The following is a 27,397-nucleotide window of genomic DNA, read 5'->3' on the forward strand; positions in this document are numbered from 1 at the left end:
TCATGAATGAGTGAGTGTCTGCGTGCGTGCGTGAGTACGTGCGCGTGTACAGAATCTTTTATAAATATACTCGCACTCATAAAACCATCAACCTAATCTAATCACACACGAACAAATATTCAAATATACACCTACAGACACGTGCGCGCGCAGACACTCACTCATTCATGAATACGCATGCATATATATCCATTACATGTAAAAGAAGACATTATGTTATCTGAAAGAGATGAACATATTTTATGACTTCAGAGGTTCATATTTCTTTACCATTTGATTTTACATGGTTGTGACTATGGAGACTTTTGTTCGGCATTATAAGAACTGTAACATATTTCACAACAGAGCAATTTGACTGGGGTAGTTTTTCCATAAGGATCGTGCGGGATCCTTTGGTGATAAATATCTTTTGCGAAAAGTACCTAAGTAGAACAAAAAATCGTTATGTTACATAAAAAAAATAGCTTCAAAATAGCTTGAAAATTGTTATTAAAAATTATTTTTTAAATAGTTTATTTTAATGTCATTTGAACATTATCGCGATTTGTTCTGTTTGCATAAAAAATTACAAGTTCGAACTCCTTGATTAAAGTAATATTTTTCGGAATAAATTAACATATAAGTATCAATATTATTAAATTGTATTATTAAGTTTATCAATTTAATTCACTATATTACTATTCCAGCTTAAATTTACGTTTCAAGATTGAAAACATTATTTGCGTGCAGTTTATAAAAATTTTAAAATGTAAATATAAACTCAGGCAAAAAATTGGGTATCAAGAGTTGCCTTGATCGAAAAAGGCTTATCCTCTCTTAGATATTTCTCTCACTTATTTTAAAAATAAAAGTCATTTGTCATAAATATTAAATATTACAATTAATCCATACACAAAGCAATTGGAATTTTTATCCAATTGTTATTGGAACTACTCTGTAAAACTACTACTCTGTACAGTATTCTTTATGAATACTGTACAAGCACTTTGATTAGGTTTTATAATATACATTTTCGGAATGCAAATAGGTTCAACGGAAACAGACGTAAGAGCACATTCTATCTATTAGATTTGAACTATTTAGTGACAGGTTGTCATTTTTCTGCTAAAATGATAGCACGTGCGGTGATTTACAAGTGTGACAAACAAGGATTATGACAAGTGCCGTTATTATTGCTTTGTTATATGCGTTGAGTACTCAATCACAGCTAGACATTTCGTGGAACGTGCAGCATATACATATACACGAAACGGGTATATAACAAAGCGGCAACAAAACGGACGCTGCAGTCGAGTAGCAAAAGCCGAGGGCAACGGACAACACTCCTTACGGCGATCGCATTCGCAAAACGGTACGTTGATATTCTGCATATATCGTTTGCCAATTGTATCAAGCGTGAAGAGAAAAGAACTTTGAAAAAAAAAAGTAAATACTACGAAAAGTCAGAATACCACTGTCGAACAGAAAATTGAAGTCAAATCTTAAATTTATAAGTTTAACACTCGAAGTTCGACACAATAGGAAGAATATCTAATAATCCGCTTCGCTGAGAAAACTTCTTCCAATATTGTGAGATAGTAATTTAAACATGTAACAGGAGTATGCATGAATAAAATAGTATTTGTCTACCGCAATTAATTTCTCTAATTATAATTTTATAGAATTCCATGAAGTTAATGGAGAGAATTATACAAGATTTAACGCATTAAATCCCCGTAGATTATTACGTTATTTGTAATTAGATTACAAGAGTAAAGTAATTTTACAACAGTAACGGCTGTGATATTCACAAAATAATGGGACAACATACCACGGTTTATACGATGCATAAACTTGAGATCAACATTCTTAAGTACCGCAATATATTTAGCCGTACCAACTATATGTTATACGGTATTACAGAACATGTCAGTGATACCGGAAGCGCCATGTACACCCTACGTAGGCGGACCCTCATTGACCGATGTCTGCACCGGCAATTCCGCCTCTTTGTTTCTGTCTATGTTGAACATGTTAGTTACTTATAATCCAAAAATTAACGGCGTGTGCGAACGAATTAAGCCTATTAACAGGCCGCAATCACATTACGACTTCATCGTCGTTGGAGGTAAGATAATCAATGTACTCGTAAACATAATGGGCTATTAAGATATATCTTGCCTAGCAATTTAACGAAACATTTCGTGGAACTGTGTTCGGCAAACGCAGAACCGATCACGCAAACCCGAGATTCATCCCCAAGTCCATATCAATTGAAATTAACACGATTGTTATTTGTAAACTTTATTTGAAATTGAATAGATAAGTTCATGACGATTGTATTTTTTGCTTCCAATTCAGGCGGCGCCGCTGGATCGGTCGTGGCCGCTAGATTGAGCGAAGTTAAGGATTGGAGCGTGCTCCTTGTAGAAGCTGGACCGGATGAGACAGCTGGCATGCAAATACCGAGCAACCTTCAACTTTATCTCAGTAATGCATCCTCGTGTCTTTATATTATAATAGTTGAAATCAGCGAGTAATTAATTTCAATTGTGATATTGCAGACACCGAAATGGATTGGAACTATAAAACTACAAATGAATCGCATGCGTGCTTGAAAAATAACGGTAGCTGCAGTTATCCGAGGGGTAAAAATCTCGGAGGTTGCACTGCCCATCATGGTATGGCATACCACCGAGGGCACGAGAAAGATTATACCAGATGGGTGGAAATGGGAAATCAGGGATGGTCGTGGCAAGAAGTATGAAAAACAAAAGATTATTGCCAAGGCCCTTTGTGATATCGTATTATTAATTTTTGTACACAATAGGTGTTGCCGTACTTTATGAAGTCGGAAGATAATAGAGAAATTGGAAGAGTCGAAGCAAAGTATCATGGAACTGGAGGTCCAATGACAGTTGAAAGGTACGAACATCGCATTGTCTTTAATTATACTGCTATAATTTTCACACTTTTTTTTGCTATATCGCGATTATCTACGTCATATAAAGTAAGAAACGATTTCCAGTCATCCGTGTCTCTTTCGAAGTGGGTACGATACTGCGGAGCAAACAAATGTTATAGTAAAATTATAATTGTCTTTGAGTGATATCTGTTATAGTCAATTTTTTTTTAAATGACCTTATTAATGAAAAATAATCCAACATCGTATCTATCGCAATTAGTCAGACATTAGACAGGATCTGCGCGTTTAGAATTACAGCGTACCTCCAACGTAATACTTACAATTTCCTCGCCAATTTAATTGATCTACACGTATGAATTAAACTCGCTAATTACATTCATTAATAGATTCCCTTGGCAGCCACAATTCGCTTGGGACATATTAACGGCGGCAAACCAGACAGGCCTAGGAGTCACTGAGGACTTGGTGGGCCAGAATATCACAGGTTTCACCGTGGCGCAGACGATCAGCAGAGATGGCGTTAGACTTAGTGCTGCCAGGGCCTTTCTGTGGCCGCACAGGAACCGCAAAAATCTACACATAGCTCTGAACGCGATCGCGACAAAAGTCCGTACGATAAAAACTTCGTCCACAGTGAAAGCCGAGGGAATTACTCTCATTATGGTGAGGTTGTCCCTCATACTTCTCGAGTTTCTACGGGCGCATTTCACGATTACATCTTCGTGAATAAACGATGATTTGTCCGGAATCACACGGCTTGATAAACGACTTACTATTTACAGAACGGCCGACAGTACAACGTAAAAGCGAGGAAGGAAGTGATCCTCACGGCCGGCGCCATAAATTCGCCTCAGCTTCTGCTTCTATCGGGCATCGGGCCGAAGAGTCATCTAAACTCCGTGGGGATTAAAACGGTTCTCGATCTGCCGGGAGTCGGCGAAAATCTTCACAATCACGCGTCGTATGGCGTAGACTTCACTATCAATAAGAAAGACACAAATGGACTAAATAGTGCTAATGGCGATTTATATTTACACAATCAAACCGGCCCGTTGTCGTCCACGGGTTTGGCCCAGGTCACTGGAATTCTAAAGTCAAACTACACCACCGCGGATGATCCGGATATTCAAATTTTCTTCGCCGGTTATCAAGCTATTTGCAATACTGATGGTAGAATCGCAGACTTGAAAACGTACGATAACAAACAAACTGTCAGGTTCACCTCCGTAAATATTCAAACACGAAGTAGAGGTAAGTCAATGAGCATGTAACTCGTTTCTTGCCCTAAATACCGCAACATTAGCATACAAGTACTGATAGCATGGACAATGTATCACAAACATACATACTATATAAGACATTTTAAAACAACACTTTCAACGTTTTCTGTTGGTATTTTTTATTGAAATTATGTCTATTTATTTTTTTCTATTTTAATAGTTAAATCTACCTTCGTTCAATTTCAATCAATTGATTCATTCTATGATGTCGTATTAAAAGAAAATTAATTGCCTTCTAATATATTATAACTACTTATATTAAACTGAAAAATACCAACAAATTAAATAAAATTAGAAATTGTGTGATTTTCTGAAAATGAATATTCTGCTCACTTCCATAGTTAAACGTATTTCATTAATAAATTCTAGGTCGAATAACGCTGGCCTCAAAAAATCCTCTACACCCTCCAAACATCCGGAGCAACGATATGGCGCATCCGGAAGATCGATCGATTATTTACCAGGGCATTAAGCATATCTTAAAGCTGTCAAAAGCAAAAGCACTGAAAAAGTACCATCTTCAAATGATACATGAAACTATCGCAGAATGCGAGCAGCCTAAAAAAAAGATGAATTATAAATATTGGGAGTGCCTGTTCCAATACAACACCAGACCTGAAAATCATCAAGGTGGCACTTGTAAAATGGGTCCTTTTTCGGACCCCATGGCTGTCGTTAGTCCAAGTCTCAAGGTTCATGGCATGAAGGGTTTGAGAGTAGCTGATGCTTCTATTATACCGAAGGTAGATAGCAAATTCTCCAAATTTTAATGCACATTAATTCACATTTTTTTTCCATTAATTTATGTACAAAAACTACAATAATCCCTCCCAAAAAATTAATAGAAGAAAATCATCAATTGGCACACTACTTTCTTTTTGGATAGTATTTCTTAAATAAAAGCTAAAAATAAAACTTTAAATGTCAGAAAAATTTCATGTCAAGACTGACATAACAGAATACATTTTTCTTTTTTTGTCTTTAACAAGAATTAATTGTACAAAATATTAAGTTTTTATCAAAATTAATACAGTACAAAGTTTAATTTCTGAAGAATAAGGAGGTGCCGCTTTAGAAAGTCTATGTCAATGTGGCGATTTTCCTCTGTATTTCTGTCTTTTTTATAATATCAGCTAATTTTATTCTATCTCTTAGATGGTTTCCGGTAACCCAGTTGCAGCGATCAATATGATCGGTGAGAGAGTCGCTGATTTCATCAAGAATGAATACGGAGTAATCAACACTTTGTAAGAAGGTGATCATCTTTGTAAACAACTTGATTTTAATACCAAAGAATTAGAAACAGTATTGATTTTTGTTTTTATCGTATTAATAGATTTCATTTATACGACATGATTTGAGAGATATTTAATAAAGATTTACGTTCATAGTATAAATTATACTTTTTCCTATACTTTGTCAATCGTGTGTACATGTATTTATACACTTTTTGCAAATAATAATTACAGCAATAAAGATTATGGATGGACAGATTGCTTTACAAAATTTGTTTTTACCTCACGTCATAATAATAAAAATAAGTTAAGCGTAATGAAAAGTTAACTTCAAGCATTGCGTAAAATAGTACACATTAATTACAAGTACCGTGTATAGAACTTAAATTCGTACTATGGCTGTTTCTGTTTTAAATTATATTCAAATGTAGAATTTCGAATTTCTAAACTGTCCAGAAATGAGCTGTCAACTAAACAATTAAGTTGAATCAATCCATTCGACCGAGTTGCATACTATCCAAGTTAGTAAAACGATCGAAAATTATCACTTAATTTAATTGTCGACAAAATTGAAGTCATTCCGTCCGTCTTCGCGGACGGCTTCGTTATAGCGTCGTGAAAGAATACGCGAGCCATCTCAAAGGATCTACTTACGATATCTTATGTCTCAATTATTAAGATGAAAAAGGAATAAAACGAAGGAATGCACCTTGGAGGAAGTCATGGCGGCGGGATAGAACGAACGAAAACCGGTGAGGACTCACAGAAGCTGGAGGGAAGCCTAGAGAGATAGAGATAGAGAGAGAGATAGATAGATAGATAGATAGATAGATAGATAGATAGATAGAGAGAGAGAGAGAGAGAGAGAGAGAGAGAGAGAGAGAGAGAGAGAGAGAGAGAGAGAGAGAGAGAGAGAGAGAGAGAGAGAGAGAGAGAGAGAGAGAGAGAGAGAGAGAGAGAGAGAGAGAGAGCGCCGGGCACTCGACCTCCTTAGACTCGCGTGCTTACATGAGAGCGATTTCGCGACTCTTCGCTTGACCTCAGTAGCTATTCATCCATTTGAACCTTTCGAGATCGAATTCGCGCTCGCCTCCAAAGTGCATTAAATCCAAGAGCCTGATGAACCGCTCGGAAAAAGATCTATCTATATAATCGAAGAAACTGCTGATCACGATGGGTAATTGACTAATTGGAATATTGAGAACATCTCTCATTGAATTACGTTAATGCAGTTATTTCGACGCGTTCTTAACTAAAATTCAGTAGCTCGAGCCTCGTGAGAGCGGATTAAAAATATTTTTACAATTGCGAAAAACGTGATACGAGCTCGCACTGCTCGTTAAGCTAATAAAAAATCACTTTAATCGACATAGCCATCGGCCAGTTGACCGATTTTCTGGGCCCGGTAATATAAGGATCGCGTAGCCGTTCACCTAACGTTCTATATGTTCTTCGAGCTGCTGAACCTACTGTACACGTTATTTACGAGTTCTACGTCGACTGACATTACACGGAGCGTCCTTGAGTTTCATCGCGTCGTGTTGCGGAAAGCGTGCTCGCGCCTTCGGCGGGAGAATGTCAGATCAGATCACTCGCGAACGCATCCGGAATAGCACGCTCGTATCTGATATAGGACGCGAGATGTAGCGCAACTATAGTTACTCGCACCGGCTAACGCCTTTCAGGCATTATTTGTTGCGAAATCTTTGTCTTTCTCAGGCCTCTACGAATCTGAGGGTTTAATGTAAGTCACGCGATCGGTGAGTGACGAACGGTGAGCATTAATCTTTGTTAAATCAATCAGCAAAGGCGAAGTCGAGCCGTTGCTTTCGATGTATTCGTTCTGACTCCATGGCGTAACCCGCGACGTATCGCGCGATTTTTACGTAACTCGATATTCCACTTGTTGCCAACAATCATTAACGTTCGTCATATGTGCGCCATCGAAATTCTGGAAAACAGCGCGGAGGTCCTCTTCGGACTTCCGCGCACCGCACGCGACCTGCAGTCGTGCTTTTCGCCGTCGTATGAAACGAACGGAGGAGTTTGCTCGAAGAACCCACCGAGAGAGTTTATCTGCTTCACCCGTGCCGGCGACATTCGCGGGAAAAAAGTCCCCGGCGAGACGTACGAGACGAGGACAAGAGAGAAGGACGTTTGACTATTCATGTCGAGAATCTCACTGACTGACTGACGCTGCGGCGGCAGCGTGTTAGACACCGTTACATACACAAGTACTCGGCGGGTCCGCGAGCAGATGATGAGATAAACAAATTATAAATAAAACATCGAACACCCTCTCCTCTCTCCGTGCTTGTGCGAGCGAAGAGAGAAAGGTAGCACGTAGGTAGCCCACCCAGGCGGTGCCGCTGTACATCCGCGCATGTAGCTGTACCGTCCGCGCTATCTCTTCGTCCTCTTCGCCCTCGTCGTCGCGTCGCACTCGTTGTCGTTGTGCCAGGACCGTAACGACTGCTTTGAATTTCATGAGGGTGAGAATGAATTCATGGTGGGATGGCGGCGGATGGCGGTTGGCCCCGGCGGCGGCGGCGGCGGCGAGACTCGGCGACTTCAAACGCCTCCCGTGACCTCCCGTGCGAGTGCGCGAATGCCACGCGCGCTTCACAAAAGTCGAAGAAGCAATTCACGTAATACTAACCGCCGCTCGTTTTATGCCACGTATAATTCCTCGGGCCAGGGAGAGTCTCCCGCGGAGTCACAAGCGATCTTTCAGGGTCTCCATAAACGTCACGGAACACCTCTCTCTCTCGTTCCGACATACGTACTTTGAGGGGGAAAAAAGCGTAAAAAAGCGAGAGAAGGAAAGAGAACAGTGAAATATACATACATTATCGACAAACGTATTACCTTCGTTATCATCTTTATTAAATAACGTCGTGGATCTATACCTATTTTCAAGATTCCAGTCGTGGAACCGCAGACAGAAATTGCGTAACGTATTTATGGAGACACTTAAGGGGACGGCACGAAACTCTGGCCCATTATGAGGTAAAGCCTTTATGAATTATGTAATCCATTAAATTGCGAAATATCGGACTGATAAAGCAGGTGCGGTCACGGGTATTTCCGAAAATTATGCCCCAATTCCTCCACGAGGGCGAATCCGATTATACCGGGTGAACCCTTCGCGCCCGGCGTAATGAAATCTCCGTTGCCTCGTTAGATAGTAACACCGGTCGCTTTGACGCTGGAAATTTATAATTCCTAGCGCCGTTAATGTAGCGTTAGTGCAGAACGATGATAAGATTACGCGAGGCCCAGCCCAGCTGACAAACAAATAACTCGTATTAACCTCGCTGTTCAACATTTTTACCCTATAATTGGAACGCAAGACACGAACGAATCGTCTAAAACAGAACACAAATCGTGAACATTCATCGTGAACATTCATCGTGAACACTGGAAAGCAAGAAGCAGTAAATGTGAGAATTCTCGAAGCGTTCCGAGTTCAGATGCATTTCGAAAGATATCGGTCTAGTGTGTCGTCGACGTTTCACTCCTCCTCTTTATCAAATTGGTTTTCAGATTACTACAGTAATTCTAACAAGTTATCCGAATCCGGAGTGTCAAAGTGAACATCGATATTAACGTATCGTAACGTTTTATGTTCAGACAAAAGTAAGATTCTTTCGTGGACCCCCGGTTGTTACCAAGTCGGTAAACAAACGAGGCAGAATCGTTAATATTTGACCTCGCGGATTACCCGACAAATCCAGGGCGGTAGCTCGCCGTGTCGGCAGGGTGAGAAACGGAAGGGGACCAATCGCATCTCGCGCTCTAAGCCACGTAGGCTTAGGCCGCGTAGCTCAACGTACCGTCGGGTGAAATATTTTGCCGGTTGCCTCGTTATTTATCCTACCGGAGAAAGTTGTTGGTGTCGTCGGTAGTCACCGTAATAAATGTCCTACCCGCGAGAGAGCGGACTTGGCTCGCGCGCGAGGACGGGCAGGAAGGGAAGGGAAGGGAGGAAGGGACGTCGTTACACAAGTTAACCCGTCGTCGGAGCGGGCCGGTTTTGCCCTACTTTTTTGCGCGGCATGCAGCCGCGATCGTGTCGGGGACAATGTACAAAGCGCCAGAAAGTAAGATACGAAGGAGGGAGAGAGAGGATTTCGCTCGAGTCTCTCACTTCTCGAGAAGATCAATGGACAAGATCAACGCGGGCGATTCTATTTTCGCGAAAAGATCGTCAAAAGGTGACAATAAAGAGTGTATAAAGGTTCTTTAAAATTGCTGTAAATGTTCCAATAGGTATTTGTATGAATACTCTTGAACTGAAATCGTGTTTCCGCTATCTTAATATTATCTTCTATATAAAAGATAATGATAATAATAATTAATAATATCCTTGATGAAATATGCAGTATCACATAAATCGAGCAGATTTCTGAGCTGAAAACGCTATTCCGAGGGACAGTCTTCGGGCGATCAATATCACGATCTTGCCTCGACCTCGAGATAATGAGGCGCAAGAAAGTGGAACGGCACATGCACGTGGTAAACCGCGACGATCAATTAGCACAATTAATTCAACGATCACTCGTCCGCGGAAGCGCGTTATTAAATTCGGAATAGTCACGATGACGTAACGTAACGATACGTACACGAAGATGGATTCGTTATATTCAGATCTCGTTACACACTCCATCCGCGAGCGGAGTCGCCGTTTGCATAAGGTGATCCAATTAGAGTGACGTTTAAATAAATTTCCATCGACAGCCACTCACTTGGCTATTGTTACGTCTACCTCCTGAATAAATTAACAAAAATCAACTTCATCGGTTCCTCGGAGAATAACACCATTAATTTCGGATCGTCGCGAGCGCCCGGGCGATATCAATCGGTTATCAAGTGCATGGTTTGGCGGTTGGGTTTCGGGAGCTTTTGTGGAACGAGACGAACCGATCGTATTTTCCCGTGATTAATCGATCGATGCTCGCTTACCGCTGATTCATTATGGCACTGACGTAATATCGTCATTTTCAAGTAGCCCGCATCGCATTATCGCGTTATCACGACGAAGTTAATGTTGCCCGGATTCGGAAACGCTGATACCTGCGGTATGACGCGGTCAAATTTTGCGGATAGAAAACATGACGCGCGCGCTGCAAAAGCACGTTAATAACCACCCTCGTAATTGACTTACGCGAATACAAACGGAATAATTGGCGCCCGGGATATTTTATGGACAGAAAGAGCTCAGCGACGTCATCCAAAAGCATTTTCAATATTTGCGAAATGTGATTCCTCGCTCCATTTATACATTCTTCGAATGATATAAAATTGCGCAAAATGTCACGGATCACCGTTTAAACTCTCGACCAGCGAAATATAAAATAATATCTCGCGCGCGTCACATTCGTCACGAGGTTAATCGCATGTGCCGTAAAAAAGTTCAACATTTTTTTTTTATTCACAGAGCTGCCCGTTTTCCAATTCCGTGCCGCGGGGATGAAGGATCGAAAAGCGGATAAAGGGGCAATTCGTAGAGCTTTTTTTTTCGACGGTAACGTTATGTCCGGTCCGTACGCGCTCGGTACGCGCGGCTGCGACGTACGAGGACCCGCGAAAAGGGGTTAGCCAGTTTCCGAGGGTAACTCGGGGATATTCGTGTACGGTCGAAACACCCGGGGTAATGATTGTATCGCCCTATTATCGGAACGGAGTCATAGTGTTCTCTGAGCGATACGAGCAGCCCGATCCTATTTCACTCCCGAGTGAGCGCACGCACGGGAACGAGGGGGTGCTGTTAACCAATCCGATGGAAAGCCTGAGCTCGGTACTCCACACAATTCTCCCCTTTCCTCCTTCTCCTCTAATTCTCTCTCTCTCTCTCTTTCCCTCCTTCTCTCGTACACCCTTTCACTCATTCTTCAACTTTATGCGTCTCTCGTGTGCCTTTTACCGGATGTTCATTCCGCCCCGTGCGATTTATGATTGCATACAAATAACGATACTCCGATCGCGATGAATTTCGATAATAAATAGCGACCAGAGTCACAAGGCACTTGGTTGGTTCTATCAGGATTTCTAGGGAATCGTGGCGAGAGAATGAACGGGTCACGATTTGCACCGATTTGCGGCTTTGCAGCATCGTGGATGACGTCCAGGGAGCGTCGCCGCAGCTTTCTCTTATTATGGCGTTCACGCTTGATTACGCGAGTATTTAGGATAACTGCATTTCCACGTGCCAAGACGTGGTCAACGTGGCGGAATGACGTGACGCGAGTCACCGACCTAGTTCGCCGGTTAGCGCGGCGTTCCGACCGTCGAGCTATATCACTGAAATCCGAGACACGACGCGGTTTAGCAAGATATTATTATTTCGCCGCTTCTATTTTCACAGGCGCGCGTGTCGTCCGTTTGAAACCGTGCGCGAAGTTCGCTCTACGTTTCCCATCCCCCCCCCCCCCCCCCCACGCACTGCTTCGTCGCAAACTCCACCAGTGACGGCGATCGATCGATCGATCGATCGATTGAATCGACAGCGCGACGTGTTTTTATTTTAAAGAGTCGACGATTCAAAACGTCCTCAACTCAGCCTCTGTTACTCTCGCAACCCCACATGGTGTCCGAAATTGGACAGTGAAACCCGAAGCTTCAATTCATCGCTAGGGGTGAATATTTCGTAAACGATATCGCGGTTAAAAGTATCGCAGACGTCCCGATGAATTCGTACGATTTCATTGGGCGAACATTTCGATGAAAATATAAGCACAGAAAAAGATAAATCGCACGTATATAACGTCGGGTGATGAAGATCAGGTAGAAAGAAACAAAAAGGTCTGTCCTTTTTACGTTTATATGAACAAAGACGTTGCAAAGTGTTTTTCGCGCGACGGCCACTTATGGTCTCGATAATAACGTGTACACTTGAAATCAGTGAAAGTACCAAACCAATGTTTGAGCGTGATAAAACAAGATTCCGATTAGACATAAATCACAGCGAACGAACGACGAGCGTGCGATCGATCGAGCCGCCCCGCCGTCGCCGTGTCGTACCACATTTTCTTCGCCGGCGAGAGGGCGATGATATTGCATCTTTTTTTTTTTCAATTAGTAGTCCCCTCGACGGATTATATCGAAAGAAAGGACCGTGCGAGGGCGGAAGAGAGTTACAAGTGCCGAAGGGGCGCCGTTATTACGTTCTCCACGTCGAAATTACCGTCCACTGCAAATCGAAATCGCAATTATTCAATCGACGGTGAAGGCAAAGTGAACCGTGAATCGCCGCCCCCGAGAGTTCAATCTTACCTATCTCTGGCGAGATATCGGATGGGTTCGAGCAAAGCGTCGCGTCGTTATGACAGTTTAGTGTCGCAATAATTGTTAATTGATGCTAATGAATCGTGCACTCCGACTGCGGCGTCTGTGCGTGCGTAATGCAACAGGCTTGAACGCGCTTGAACGCACTCTCGAACGCCCGGCTAGGCGGGCTCTCGCGTGTCTGGAAAATTGTGACTGCTACAATTATGCCGATGGCAGATTAACAAAGTTGATAGACGTATCGTGTACGCAAATTATGTTGTGAATGGAACTTCTCAAGTCGGACGCGATTATTCCCCGGGACTTACGTGTCACGAGAATCCGTTCAAATGTCGCTGCGCGAAAAGATCCCGGTCGGGAACGCCGACGTGACCCGCGATTCGGCGAATTACGTAAACCGCGCGACGCACGGATGATGAAGGGTGACGGTAGGGACGAAGCGGCGGACGAGCTAATGTAAAGCCAATGTAATATTACGCCGCGCGCTCGGCGTAATCTGCATCAAACGGCAACGTTCGGCCGAATAAGCCTCGCGCGACGCGCAGGGGGAGGTTAATTCACTGCCTTGGTGCAATCACGTTCACCAGCTTATACGAACGGCCGTTCTGCGCACGTGCGCGAATAAACATTTCGCGTATATGCAAACGTAAGCTACGGAATAAAGCGGGATAATACGGGAACTGATTGCGCTCTCTTGAGTGGCCACGCCGGCGACGATATTGAACCGAGCCAGGGAGGGGAGGCGGGGTCCCTCTTTGACGGATTATCGAAAATCGATCTGGCCGATACTCAATTAACCTACAAGTCATTACCGGACGTAATTATGCCGATACTGATCCCGGGATCTGTTTAAATTGATAATAATAATGATAACATCGGGGCGTGCGCGTATTTGCGATCCCGCGGGCGGCGAACGCAATCGCCTCTCTCTCTCTCTCTCTCTCTCTCTCTCCCTCTCTCTTTCGGTGCGTCAACGAGATAGTATTGCAATCTCGTTCGTCAGCTCGTTTGTCGGCTGGAAAACATGTTTTTTTTTAATCTACCACACGCATATAAGCCAAATTCTGACGACCGGCAAATTTCTCTTTAGCGGGGGGGAGAAGAAAAAAATCCGCGGAAGTGCTTGCAATAACGCGAGGTGGTTCCTGACAACGGTGACCAAGCGGCGGTTCTTCACATCGGGTATTTCGCAGTTCAATTCCACGTGGAATTGCCGGCGATCTTGATACGCCGGGCAGAATTCCCACTTCGCGTTTGTCGTGGTTTGCTATACACCGATACGACACCCCCTCGCTTCTCTTTCTCCCGACACAAAACGTAATCTCCAAATTAACTATTTAATGCGAAACACGGGAGTAAACGGAGATCATACTGCCGAGCAAGGAAGATAACACTATCAGATGGAAACGTTTAAAATAAATGCAAACCATAGGACATCTTTTTAAATATCTTTATGGTGTTTTCTTAAACATTTGTATCTCGTCTCGGGGGCAAAGGTTGATTAATTATTCTAAGCAATCTACCAACGTTGCGCAGTATCGATCTCTTTTACTCTTGAAATTCTCCCCCCTCCTCTCCCCCTTCGCCCTCCGGCAAGTATTATTAATCCTTTGAACTCGCTATCAATCATGGGCTTTCGATAGGTTGTTCGATGAAACTTTGACGATAACGCGGATTATAGCAGCAAAACCGCACGTGCTGCACGCTGAAAAATACACAAAATCTCGCGCCAGTCAATTTTATGGGCTGCTGACGTTTTATTGAACGTGCATATATACCCCCGGCGCAACCTTGCCAGCGGAGCGGTTATTAGTCATAATTGGACTAATTAAACGGCCCGACACGGAACCGAAAGGAAAAAAGAAATATCGTATTCGGGCTGCCAACTTTCAGCGATAAAAGCCCGCTACAAATGACTTACTTTTCTCACACTTGCAAGTGTAATATCTCTACGATAAAAGGGAATTTTTCACAAAAGATGTACGTTACGAATTTAGGACTTAATCAGCTCGCAAAGAATGCATACAAATTATATTAAAAAATCCTTCGTCTGTCGAACGAACATTACAAGTTTATAAAAGATTAATTTGACATATTACTTACAGCTTTCGAGCATCAAAATCCGCTTCGATCGAAAGATTATACTCTTATTTTTTTGTATTCACATGTCATCGACCTAATATTCATTATTTTATAAAAAATATAAAAGATGTATCGAAAATAGCAACTACCAACTATCGAATTCCAACTGTGAGTTCTGTTTCTCTTATTCAGGGCATACATCGTAAAGTGCCGGATCGTTGAATTCCTTGAATAATTATCACCAGCCTCCTATTCTTCTTTCGCGTCGGGGCGCAACCGGGGGAGACAACCGGTGACACCGATCGCACAGAACGAATGTGCAAATATTGTCGCGCTTCGTAAATCGCAAAAACAACGGCGCTCGTCAAGCATAGGATTTATGCGCGGTGGTTCCGTCGCAGCGGCCCAAACCCTCCTCCCTCTCCCTCGTACTCGCTCTCCTCTTGTGTTCCCCGATTCTCTCTCGCTTTAACCCCGCCGTGACCGTCCCCCCCGTCCGTCCATCCGTCCATTCCGGCCCGTATCCGCTTCCGGTTTCACGTAGGCACACACATGTGCGAGACCCGTCGCATCGCGTTCTCGCTTCCCTGCCCTCCGCTATCTTTTTTCCTCTCTCTTTCTTTCTTTCTTTTCTCTCCCGTGGGACACGCCCAAGGGAAAGGGAGGTACAGGAAGCTCCCAATCCGTATACCCGCGCCTTCGCCGGTACACGAGTTGGCATTAAGCTACAATTTTGCAGTGCCAGCGAAGACAAATAGAAAAAAAGAGGGGGGGGAGAGAGGGAGAAGGGAAGAAACGCGCGATTCCGCTCGAGTAAATATGTGGGATGCCACCGCGTCGGTCGGTTCGCGCGCATTAACGCTCCTCCTCACCGCGCCACGAGATTCCGTCACGTCGGAATCATTCTCCCTCTCGATTCTACTCCGCCGCCCTATTTCCCGAAAAGTAGAATTCAGCCGATCGGCGCGCGCCGATTCGCGCGATGGAATTACCGGCCAGGTGCCAGTACCCTCGGATGCGGATTTAGTTACGGTGAAATGCTTCCGCGGAGATACCGCCAGGCTCAGGTCGGCGAGACGCTAGGCGACTCCGCCGTCGCAATCAGCGCACGAGCGATAAGCCGAGTTCTAAATACTAATTCTCTCCTTTTTCTCTCGTATACTTTGTTTCCCCGATAACGCAATACACGCTCGGTAAATCTGAATTTAAATCGTCGCAACTATTACTTGGTGTCATATTGCGTGTTGTTATTTATTATTCGCTTCTCCTGCCCCCGCTTTCCCCTTTCCCGCAGTTGTTATTTATTAACGTTATTATTTTGGATTATCTCAGCGTACAACTATCATTGTTCAAACGGGCTGCAAATGGCCGAAAGTTTCAAGCAAATTTACAGTTGAACTGGCACTAAATGGACACGACCGCGATAAAAGGGAGCGGCTATTATAACGAAAAGTCTTCGAAAAGCAGATTACCGGGGCCGCGCGCGCGTTCTTTCCACCGAGCACTTTTACGAATGGTGCCGCTCATTTAATTTCAGCGTCGCTTTAGCTGTAGATTCCCGCGTAGGAGGGCCCCTTTCAGGAGGATCCCCGAAGGCGGCACGACGGAGTACACAGTCGCGCTTTATTTATTTTGCCAACATTTTATCCCCGGGACGCGAAGGGTCCTAACGTTTTTCGATCGGGAGTTAGGGGCTGAACCTTCGTCCTCGTTCGACAAATCTGCGCCGTTTCGGGGGCGCGACAATTGTTTCTCGGGGCTACCACCCTCGAGCACGACCAAAGGTGGTTCCCTTTTTCCGCCTATCGATACCCATTTCTGCCGGCCTTTTTGCCGCTCCGATCGCTGGCGAAGACATCGCCTTTCGTTTTATATTTTTGTTGCCGGCCAGACGCGAACGACCGTCGGCGGGAAAGGATATCGTCCTTCGACGAATCTATATCTACGGCTTCGACACGGCTACAGATAAAATTTATCGAACATATGAAAGTATCCATGTAAAATTGTAAAGAACTACTCTTCAATAATTCAAAAGTAAATTTCACGATGTTAGTAAGGAGAAATCGCCTGCCTCCATCGCCTTTCAACAAAGATCCCTTAATCAAATTTGTTATAGCGAAAAATATTAAATAGCTGAGTATATACAGCCAAGTATATAAATAGGAAAAAAGGCCGGCAGGCGCGGGATAATAATACCTGTAAACACACAAAGGAACGGGGGAGTAAGTTTTCGCAGGGTTTCATCGCAAAAAGGCACTTTATGAAATTTTTTCTCACCTACGAGCTGCTTCGCTAATTGTGTTTCTTTAGCTATTTATGGCAATAATTAATTAGGAACCGCGTTGAACGAGACTAGAGCTCCTCTGGCTTATGCCTTTTTCCTGCGAGCCATTACCGCGAGCATCCTTTTTACATCCATTATACAGCCATAATAAAGATGATTTATTATTATTACCTCCTTTATTTTTGTCGTACTCACTTTGCGCCGCCGATGAGACGCCGTTAGGGGGTTAACTCTCGCGAGGCGTTGCGCACGCGGTCAATTTTCGCGATAAATTTTCAAGCCGCGGTTATCTTCAAGTGTACTAACAAGAGATTGTTACCTCCGACCTATAACGCCATAACTCCCCCCCCCCGTCCTCCCACGTTGTCTCATCCCCTCGATTAATAACAATTTTTACTGTCACACAACCATTCTCGGAACGCAAGATTTCGATCCGGTGATTGCAAGGTGATTTCGGTTCCTCCGTGTGAAACATCCGCGCGCAGAAACCTGAATTTCTGGAACGGAACCGCAGGCTTCGGATTTAATCAGATCTCGCGTAATCGCGTCGGGTCTATGACAATAATTAGCGTAGACGGCACGCACGGAAATCAGACGTACGCACGTCTCGCCGGAGTCGCGGTATAATGAAAGATCCGCTGTCGAAATTGAGACGCGACAGTTAACCGCGTTATCTAGTAGCAGCTTGCTCGATTGGTGAATCCGTGATAGTAGCCCCGACGTTGGTAGTGGTCGTGATGATGACGGTAACGACGATCCGGCGATACCGGTAGCGTTCCACGATGGTGGTAGTGTAGAGCTAATGTCGAGATGGTGGTGAACGCAGGTGGTGAGGGAAGGTGCGAGGGGGTGGATGAGCCAGTGACTGGGGTTGCTATCTCGTGTCAGTACGATGTTGGGAGCAATGGCGTCCCTTCAGGTAAGCGTGCTAGCTACACCGGAGGCAAGGGTGGGTTTAACAAGCGATGTTATCTGCCCAGATGAATGCCGGTCGCCCCTTGCCCCTTTCGGCCGCCATCCCCTGGCTCCGATCGTATCGCGCCACGTTGCCTGCTTCGTCACGAATCTCACGAAGCGGACCGGGCGAACCTCGCCTCAAGAATCTTCAAGAAGTCAATGATCATTTTGACTGATACTCCTGAAATACTTTGCCGATAATTGCAACGGAGTTGTTGATGCGAGATTGCGCGATTAACAGAAAATCCATGTTGCCCGTCAGCGAAGCCAATAGAACTCTGTCGGTGAAGTTGTACAATAATTCTATTTTCGTATATACGATAATTTCACGAGAGATGATTCTTACCCCCGTTTACAAATTTAACAATTTCGCTCTCACTTATTTTAAACAATAATGAAATTGGAATTAAACTTTTACTTTTAAGTTATTTCACTTCGTGCAGTTTCAAAGTATTGAGAAAGCTTGTGAAAAAGCTCGTCTGGAAAATTAAAGTAGCATTTATGATGGAAATTAGAATTCTCTTTAGACGACGTTCTCATACGGAAGGTGAATTTTCGAACGATAGAACTTTTACGGCGCAATTCGTATTTAGAACAAAACGCTGAAGCTGAGCATTTAGTGATACTTTCCTTTATTTTTTTGCGAGAACCCGCGAAGGTTCATTAGCGATATTAAGACGTTCCGCCGAATACCCGATTGGAGAGCTTCCAGGATTCAAACGAATTGCCCGGGAGGCGGCATAAGAACGAAGGAAGGCGAATCGCGAGATTTATTGAGACAGACGCGAGAAATCCTCCCGAAATTACGAGCGCGACTAGCGGACGAGCAATCTCGTCGAACAATAAAATTTTCGAGCGAGACGGCGCGAGTCGCTCGAATTTCTCAAAGCAACTTACCGTGCTACCCGTGGGTAAAGAGACGACTAGCTGCTACGTCGAGTATTTCACCATAAAAGTTTTCGCCGTAAAGGGGAATAACGTGTACAATAACGTCGCTTTAAAGAAAAAAAGAATCAGGAAAAGAGAGGAAAAAAACGAACCAAATAACGTGTTAATGTTCGCCGTTGCATTTACCTCAAGCCCCCCCCCCTTTTTTTTAGGGACATTAATCATCGTCTCCGGTAAATGTTCTTTGCGTTGTTAATGTTTCGCGTTAACCCTCTCTCCCTCCTCCTCCCCGTGGAGTAACCAGCAAACGTAACCGTGGTTCGTATCTCGGTTCGCCGCGGAACATTGAAATAAAACTACCGGCCTACCCCTCTTTTCCCACCCCTCATTTTTCCACGGTCATATACGAATAACGCAAATTTCTCACCTGGCGTACACCAGCGCGACGTTAACCAGGTCCCATTAATCTCGACGCTACCCTCCCCCGAAGTTTCTCGTTTAGTACGCGATGCCCGACTCTTCGTCCAGAGATCCTCTCGTCCCCCCTCCTCCCCGCCCCTCTATATCTTTCCCCTTGCGCCTTCCTTTCCACCCAAGAATGAAGCCCAGGGTAATTAAAGCGTGAATAAATAAAAGGCAGACGCGTAAATCCCGCGACATGAAAAAGCGGTAGGAAGAAAGAGAGAGAAGGGGAAGAGAGAAGGGGAGAGGGAGAGAAAGAAAGGGTGCGCAAAGAAGGAGGGTTGCGAAAACAATAAACCTGCTCCGGTTTACGAGCTCCTCGAGATCTTAATCGTCCACTCCACTAGGCCGACTCCCCAGCGAATCGCGCGCCGGCACGCCGCGACGCCGGAGCCGGTACTACGGAGCGGGAGGGGGGGATCGCTCGGCGCTCCGGAGTTACATCATTTTTGAATAATAATAAGCCAGTTCGTTTCGCGAAATTTCGCGAGGAACGTACAAACATTTGCCTGAAGTTCGTGGTTTGCCGCGATGCTGGATATATGTCAGTTGTGAAACTTGCAGATCATGAAGTTTCCCCGCGTAAGCGGCGGGGGCGGCGAAGAGAGGGGAGGGGAGGGGAGGGGAGGGAAGTTACAGTACGAGTATGTCCCATTCCGCATAAAATGTCTGTCACGGAAACTTTGTGAAGAAATGTTCAGGAACCTGCCGCAAAGATATCCGCATCGAGATCCATATCGTACGTTCAGGTTCGTGTCACGGAGGGAAACTCATATCGTAACTTGCCGCGGATATTGAAGAATAGATCGTCGGGGATACGCTCCGGGAGGAAGGAACCCCCGACGATTGTTACCCTTTTCTCTTTCTTGAATAATATATTAAAATTACCTCTCGGATATTTCCTCGGCTGAAAAGAGAGAGCCCCCATTCGGCTTTGCACGCTCGGGATACGTCCCGATTCGTCTTCGTTGAGTCCCGCTCGGATAAGGGGAAGTGAGAGAGGGGAGGGAGGGAGGGAGGGAGAGAGTCGGGAATCCGCAGAGGTAATTGATTCCTTCCGACTTGGCGGTAGATCCAATCACGATCATTGGGAAAGTTAATCGAGTGGAAGGAAGCGCGCGATTTCCTCCCCCGCGCGCGTCTCTTCCGGGGAGGAACGGACGGACGGACGGGGTATCTGCGCCGTTTGCGTCGCGATTTATTCGCCGTTCGCATAACGCGACACGTGCCACTCTTTCATATCGCGCTTATCTAAGAATTCATTATCGCGCCGCGATATTACTGCCATTCGTTACTCCGTCAGAATGGGATTCGGGCAAAACCGGACATAACTATGTATGGAGATTCGCGCGACGCGCGCAACAGTGAATTTTCGATGGCGCACGGTACGATCTACGTGCCTCGAGCGAGCATCGTGGAGGGGAATCAATGGCGAATTGAAGATCCCGCGGAAACGGCGAATGAAATCGCACGTGAAACTAAAAGGATTCGATTGTTGTTGTTTCCAACTTTAACCGTTCCGATTTACTCCCGACTTTCCATTTGCTCGACACACATAATTAAACATTTTGCAGTATGTAATTGTTGGTGCAAGGGATGATTTAATAAAGATCAATATTTCACTTTTACGTCCTCCTGCCATTCTATACGCTTAATAACAATGTTTGTTTGCCGCGTGGTGAACGATCATACATCATCATATAGAATATGCTTTAATTATCGAACACCGATATGACAAAACATAGATCTTATTTTCGAGTGTTTAATAATTGTAGTAATACACTCAATCAGTTTCACAAATTAATATTATTAATATTCTATGTATTTCCTCGCATTTAATTCGAGTGAGTAATTATATAATAATTAAGGCTGTTAAAAAGTCGCTTATTCCAGACTAGATTGACGTTTTAAGGAGATAAATCAACGATACGTGATAAGATCAGAATGTGGCGAAATATTCGCATGGATAATAATATATTGTAAATTTGTGTATATATAACATCAAGTCTATCAGATAAAACAATTTTTATAAAAAATGTTTATTAATATTATTCCGACAAAAATGCTCAAGCGTTATTGCGAATAATAAAATGTAATTCAATATTAAAATCCTAAATAACTTGAATGAATTTTAATGAACAATAACGCAATATATCGTCGTTTTTATTTAATCACAGCAAAATGTATAATATAACAACCGTCGAACAACGGCATTTATATTTACTCATTGTAGAGGGCGGAAGAGGGGACAGGCTGTAAAGTAATAAAGACTTGATTTACGGAGATATTAAAATCGCAATAAACGCTCCTGGAATTTAGAAGAAAAAATGCGTTTAAGAATTTCGAGGCGGATTCCCCGTCGTACATCGGCTACGCCGATATCTCCAAGTTGCTACGTGGCATCTCGCTATATGCACATTTAGAGGGCATAAATTACAATGCACGTTTACTACGAGGGGAGGTGAAGTGGGAGGAGAGGAGGGGGAGAGGTAAACCTAATGATTAAGGCGCGCATAGTTAGCGCGCGGTCGGTCGATTATCGAAACAGCATTTGTATTCGCTTTCGCAGGCGCTGTAGCTGGAGACTACCGTAAGATATTGGGCGATTCACTTACTCTCATGAATATGTATCCACGTGGCAGTCTCGACTCTTCCGCTCTCGACAGTCATTATTCTTAATAACCGCCATTACGGCCGGCCATGCCGCAAGAAATTTTTCAACGCGCGGACGCGAAGTGATGGCGCAAAACGACGATAAAATTATACGGCGAACTCGGATTTCAAGAATGAACCCAGCAAGCCGCGCCGGAGCGGGGGAAAGGAGAAAAAAGTTTCCGTCTTACCGTAAACGTCGCGTAACGAGCAGGAGGCAATATCGCGGCGGCGAGGAAGGGGGCGAAAAAAAATCGAGGGAGAACCACGGAGTCGACGCGTGGCGTCGCGTCGCGACGGCTCGTCTTCGTTCATCGCGAACGAAATTTTCAACGGGCGCGGACGCGACCGGCGCGGCGCTTTGATCAATTAATATGCGCCCGTATTATTTGCGCACGACCGTAATTATATCTCGCGAATTAATTACCGCATAATTATGTAATAATACTGGAAATATATCACTTATACATTATTGCCGCGTTGCTGGATGACGCCGAGATGAGCAGCGGCGCGTAATATCACGGAATTACGAAGATAACCGAGATGATAAATGGATCCCGACGAAAAAGTGCGTCCTCCCGCAATTCTTCTTCTTTCTCTCGCAATGCGATAATCGTCACACGTCCAACACGATCTATTGTTAATTCGCAACGTCAGGCAACAGTCATTTATCGTGTATCTAAAATCGGGCATTCAGAAAAATAATTTGTGCCGCTAAAATAATGTCAGTCGCAGGGCACGAATATCGCGATCGAATAGATCGCTAACGTTCCGCGGTATCGCGACCGGCGCGTTTTAGTTGCCGAGATTGGTCGGTAGGTCCCGGTCGACCTCGACGTCGCGGCGGCACGATATTTACGGCCCCGCTTATACCGCATATACCGGCTTACACCGAGTCGCAATTATTGACGCGGTCAGTAAAAACGGCCCCACCTAACGAGGCTACGGGGCTACTAGTAGTAGTCGTTCGCCATAGCCCGCCGCCGCGCAGTTGGCGCGAACAATTCCGGCGAGGGGCACGAAGGTATACTTGTGCACGCGTGCGGCGCAGATAAGAAATTCGCGAAGAACCACCCTTTGTACGCGCTCGAACCGTTAACGGGGTTAATTACCAATCGTCCCTCTCATCGCCGCTCTCTTGTCCCTCTCGTCTTGTCGTTGTTTCCGACCCGCGTCTTTCCACGAAACCCGCGCGCCGTCCTCGTTTCAACGCGCAACGACATCGACGTAATAATTCATCCAGTATTATAATCTACAGTATATTTTACACTTTATACAAAATCTCGTCTCTCTCTCTCGCTCGTTCTGTTTCTCTCTTGTGCGCACGCGCGCACGAATATCTGATAATTTCCGCGTTAATGTATTCAGAATACCCGGCCTGTTATTATGAGGGAATGAATAATGCACCCAATCTGTTATACCGTAGAATCTTAAGGTTCCCTAACATCATAACAGCTCGTTATTGCAAGCGGTGGTAACGTAAAAACACGCGCGAGTCGAACAAAACCCCAACACCGTCCGTCGCAATTAAAAGCGTCGGACATTTTATGGCTTTATGCTCAAAGATTTATCGTTTTAATTTACAAATGTTTACCATTTCGAAAACACGCGCAGTTACATGTCGCCCGAAAACGCTTTTAGCTTTCTCGAGTGGAACTTCTTCCAACAATTTAATTAAGAATGCATGAATCCAAAAAGTTTTGACATTGTTTTAAAAATATATGATAGAAAACGAGATAATCTCAATATTTAAGTTCTTTAAAAATATACTATTCAAAAATTACATATAATTACACAATTTATAGAGAAAATATACCAAATTTTTTATCTCTAATTGTGCAAATATAATTTTTCGTCTAATATAAAGATATATTTGAATTAGAAATAAAAATACTAAAAAAATTTATACCTTCTGTTATAAGTTGTACAATTATACATATGTTATTTAATTTACCTTTTTACCACGTACACATAAAATACACTTATGCCATCAAAAGACTTCTATATTTCATTAATTGTATTTATAAATACGTGTCACTAATAATAAAGAAAATGATACATTGCTAAAACTAAATTATTTGATCCTAGCACAAAATTCTTTTTATTTCGAAATAAAGGTAATTTTAAAGTTAAAACAGTTTCGAATAACACTCACACCCGAATCTGTATAACGCTATTGAAAAACTACCATTTCTAGGACAAAAACTCTACTGTGATCGAGATGTGTACTCCGCAGTCAGTACCGTTTTTATCCGAAAAAATGACAGTCCTTCTCGTTGAAAACCAACTGAGAGAAACTAACCGAAAAAAAAACTGTTACACAAAGCTGCTTTATTTCCATTCTCACTACCTTTTTCTCTACATGGATTCATGTACCGGCCTCAACTTCGAAAATTTCATAAAAATTGTAAAAATAATTTCTCGGGTAATTTTCGACGATCGTCGAGCCTCCGGAAAACGACAAACGTTTCTCGGCGTAAGGAGAGAATTGAAAACTCATGGCTCTCTCTCCAACGCATCGCGAAAATTACGAGTGCCACAAGCATTTGAATTATTCACTCATAAGAGTTGAGCGAGTTGTATGCGAGCTCAATTACTCTCTCGTTGCCGATGAGGGGAGGAACGAAAATGAAAGGAGGGAAACCATTTCGCGCTCCCAAACTAACGCGGGAAGCAGCGAGATCTCGCATAAACGCACGGCGAAAATAAGCATCAGCGAGAACCATCAAAAATAGAATGCCAGTGGTGAATTTTTCATTTCGGGTTTATGTCACATTTAATTATGTCCCGGATTAATGCTCGGCATTTCTGTTCCCGTTTCTCTCCCTCTTTTCTCCCTCAGCCGACCCCTCTGCGCGTCTCTTTCTCTCGCTCTCGGCGTTTCCAGATCCCAGTAGTTGTCTTTTCGTTGACGGTTTATTTCAAAATGATATTATACGCGGTATATGCCGTTTAGATTGCGACCCGAGAGAGACTTTTCTATTTCGAAATATCATACCCACGCATACGCACACAGACGCACACATACACACACGCTCTCTCTCCATTTTTGTCCAATTTTTCCATTTTATAAAAAATATTATTTAATGTTTACTGATTCAATATTTTCTGGCAAAAACAACAAATAGCGTGTCTCTCGTAACATGGGAGTGGAAAGAAGGAAATATTATACACGTGAACGTATACGGGCGGTATTTATTTTCGTCCTTTACTCGTGGAATAAAACGGTCGGTTTGTCTCATTCAGAAATACTGAATTAATTTCTCCATCGGCCTTTATTCACCATTTCGCAATTATAGATACGGTTGTCTTCTCTTTTTCCGTCATTACCGGCTGGAATTACCGATCTGGAATCACCCAGCCGAAGAATTATCACCCCTCCCCTCCCTCCCCTAATAGAACTTGCCCGCACGAAGATTGTTATCGGCACGATTCAGAGGGACCGTCCAGGCGTGCCAGCGCCGTGCGCCAACGACCGCTCCGCAATTATTCGAGAAAACGTCGAAAGACGAAGACGAGCGTGGGACTCGTCCGGAATTATTCTTGAGAACAAGCGACCGTCCGGGACAAAAAAACGTCGGGAAAGAAGAATGCGTCGCAATGTGGTGTGTCCACCACCTCGCCGCCGCCCCCGCCGTACGCTTACCGCCGGTACTGTTCATCGCTACACCACGTTCTCCATTTTCTCCTTGGTTATTCGCCGCGCGAAAGTAACGAGCCGGGATCTTTAGAAAACCTCGCTCGTTCGCTCTCTCGCGCGCCGCTTTCTGAAAAATCCCCCAACGGCGATAGATATAGCTCACCCTCGTCGCGTCTCACCCGGACACCGGGGGCAGGGGTGGAGAGGTGTATATGTAGACGACGCGTAACAGTGCAGTGTGTACGTGCATTTTACATGTTCCGCGACCTCGTCGGGATTACTCGCGGGGATTACCCCGTCGCTCTTCAACCAGGCTCCAACTCTCTCGCCGATCCCGGGATCCTAGGTCCGCACCTGCCGCGGTAATATCGGAATGTTTCTGCGCTTCACCGGGCTTCACCCCCTCGAGAGCCTCTTCGAGGCGGCATTGATCCGACTCTCCGCGAGGAGGCGCGTCCCTTAAAGACGCAATTGTACCGAGTTGTAATTGAGGCAATGGGCGAGAATAAGGGCGCGCCGTTAGTTATTACGGCGCGTTGTCGCGCAGCCATTTGGCTCGCGGAGAAGCCGTGGGTTTCCAGGTGCGCGTGGCAAAATCGTTTTTGGCCCGCACGATCGAGAGATCCAACGGAGTAATTAGACGCGCGAAGGATTAAAATAACGTTCTCCCTTCGTACGCTCCAGTAATAACGTCCTCGTTATCGTTACAGGGATTCTAAGAGAACGAGACTACACAATTCTCCCAAGTTATTTCTGTTAGATATTAATTTCGCGCAGAATTTCGAACGAGGTCATTGTTGCTATTTAAAAAAAAAAAAAAAGGGTCGATCGAAACTTCGCGTAACAGTCGGGCGGCTTAAATGGCGCGAGCGGTTAATACGTTTCAGAAACGCGAGGGCCGCTCACCAAATGCATTCTCGCTAATTGTATACCGCCAAACTGAGACGCAGCTGAATTTCTGAAGATGCAATTGCCAAGCAGCGAAATTCCTAATTAGGCCAATAGTGGGAATAAGGTCGAGACGCAACGTCAATGATAAATTTTCGTAGTGATTAAAGCTGTAACTGCCAACAAAATTCGACTTGCAACTGTCCGTTGCAACTGCCGTTGAATTAATTTATCGTAATTACGACCATTTGTATAGTTGTTACGTATTTCAATTAGATGCTGTTAAAAAAAGTTAATCAAATTACAATAAATTTTCATATTAAGAATGTACTGGATATTTTTCATCGTTCTTTTTTTCTATGCTTTGTGCGTACTGGCATCTTTCTAATTGAGCATACGTATTCTAAAAGATTAAAACATTTTGCGGCATTAATCAGCAGCATTTATTATAAATGTACAGAAAAACAATTTTTTGCTGCTCTCATCACTGATTATTTTATAAATCCGAGTAAGTATGTGTGTGTGTGTGTAATGCTTAATTATTAATATTGTTATTATTTATATAATTCTAACTAAACTAGGGTTTTTCATAAGAACATATAATCATGTAGCATAATATTAAATAAAAAAGATATAGTGAAACATGATACATGAAATAAATAATCGGTAGTTTATGTATATCTTAGTGAATGATGAAAATAAGATTATATTTGAAATGGACGATGTCTTGATCTCTTTATTTTAATGTTCCATTAAAATCGCGTATCTATAGTTCGAATGTTAATCGAAGAATCTGTTTGAAAGTGTAACGAAGAAAAACGAATGCAGGAGCAAAGC

General features: G+C 43.8%; 2 protein-coding genes across 3 annotated transcripts in view; one reads left to right on the forward strand and one right to left on the reverse strand.

Moving 5' to 3' along the window:
• LOC105839826 (nephrin) overlaps window positions 1-27,397 on the reverse strand; it is a 352,537-nt gene that overhangs the window by 258,433 nt on the left and 66,707 nt on the right. The window lies entirely within an intron of this gene.
• On the forward strand, window positions 1,245-5,676 carry LOC105838063 (glucose dehydrogenase [FAD, quinone]). The gene is made up of 9 exons (XM_028192213.2): window positions 1,245-1,351; window positions 1,903-2,107; window positions 2,341-2,469; window positions 2,544-2,740; window positions 2,810-2,904; window positions 3,292-3,568; window positions 3,688-4,156; window positions 4,555-4,928; window positions 5,341-5,676. Exons 2-9 carry the CDS (start codon window positions 1,906-1,908, stop codon window positions 5,434-5,436), a joined length of 1,839 nt encoding a protein of 612 aa, XP_028048014.2. The 5' UTR covers window positions 1,245-1,351; window positions 1,903-1,905; the 3' UTR covers window positions 5,437-5,676.

The sequence above is a fragment of the Monomorium pharaonis genome, chromosome 1, assembly GCF_013373865.1.
Source record: "Monomorium pharaonis isolate MP-MQ-018 chromosome 1, ASM1337386v2, whole genome shotgun sequence".
Taxonomy (NCBI): Eukaryota; Metazoa; Arthropoda; class Insecta; order Hymenoptera; family Formicidae; genus Monomorium; species Monomorium pharaonis.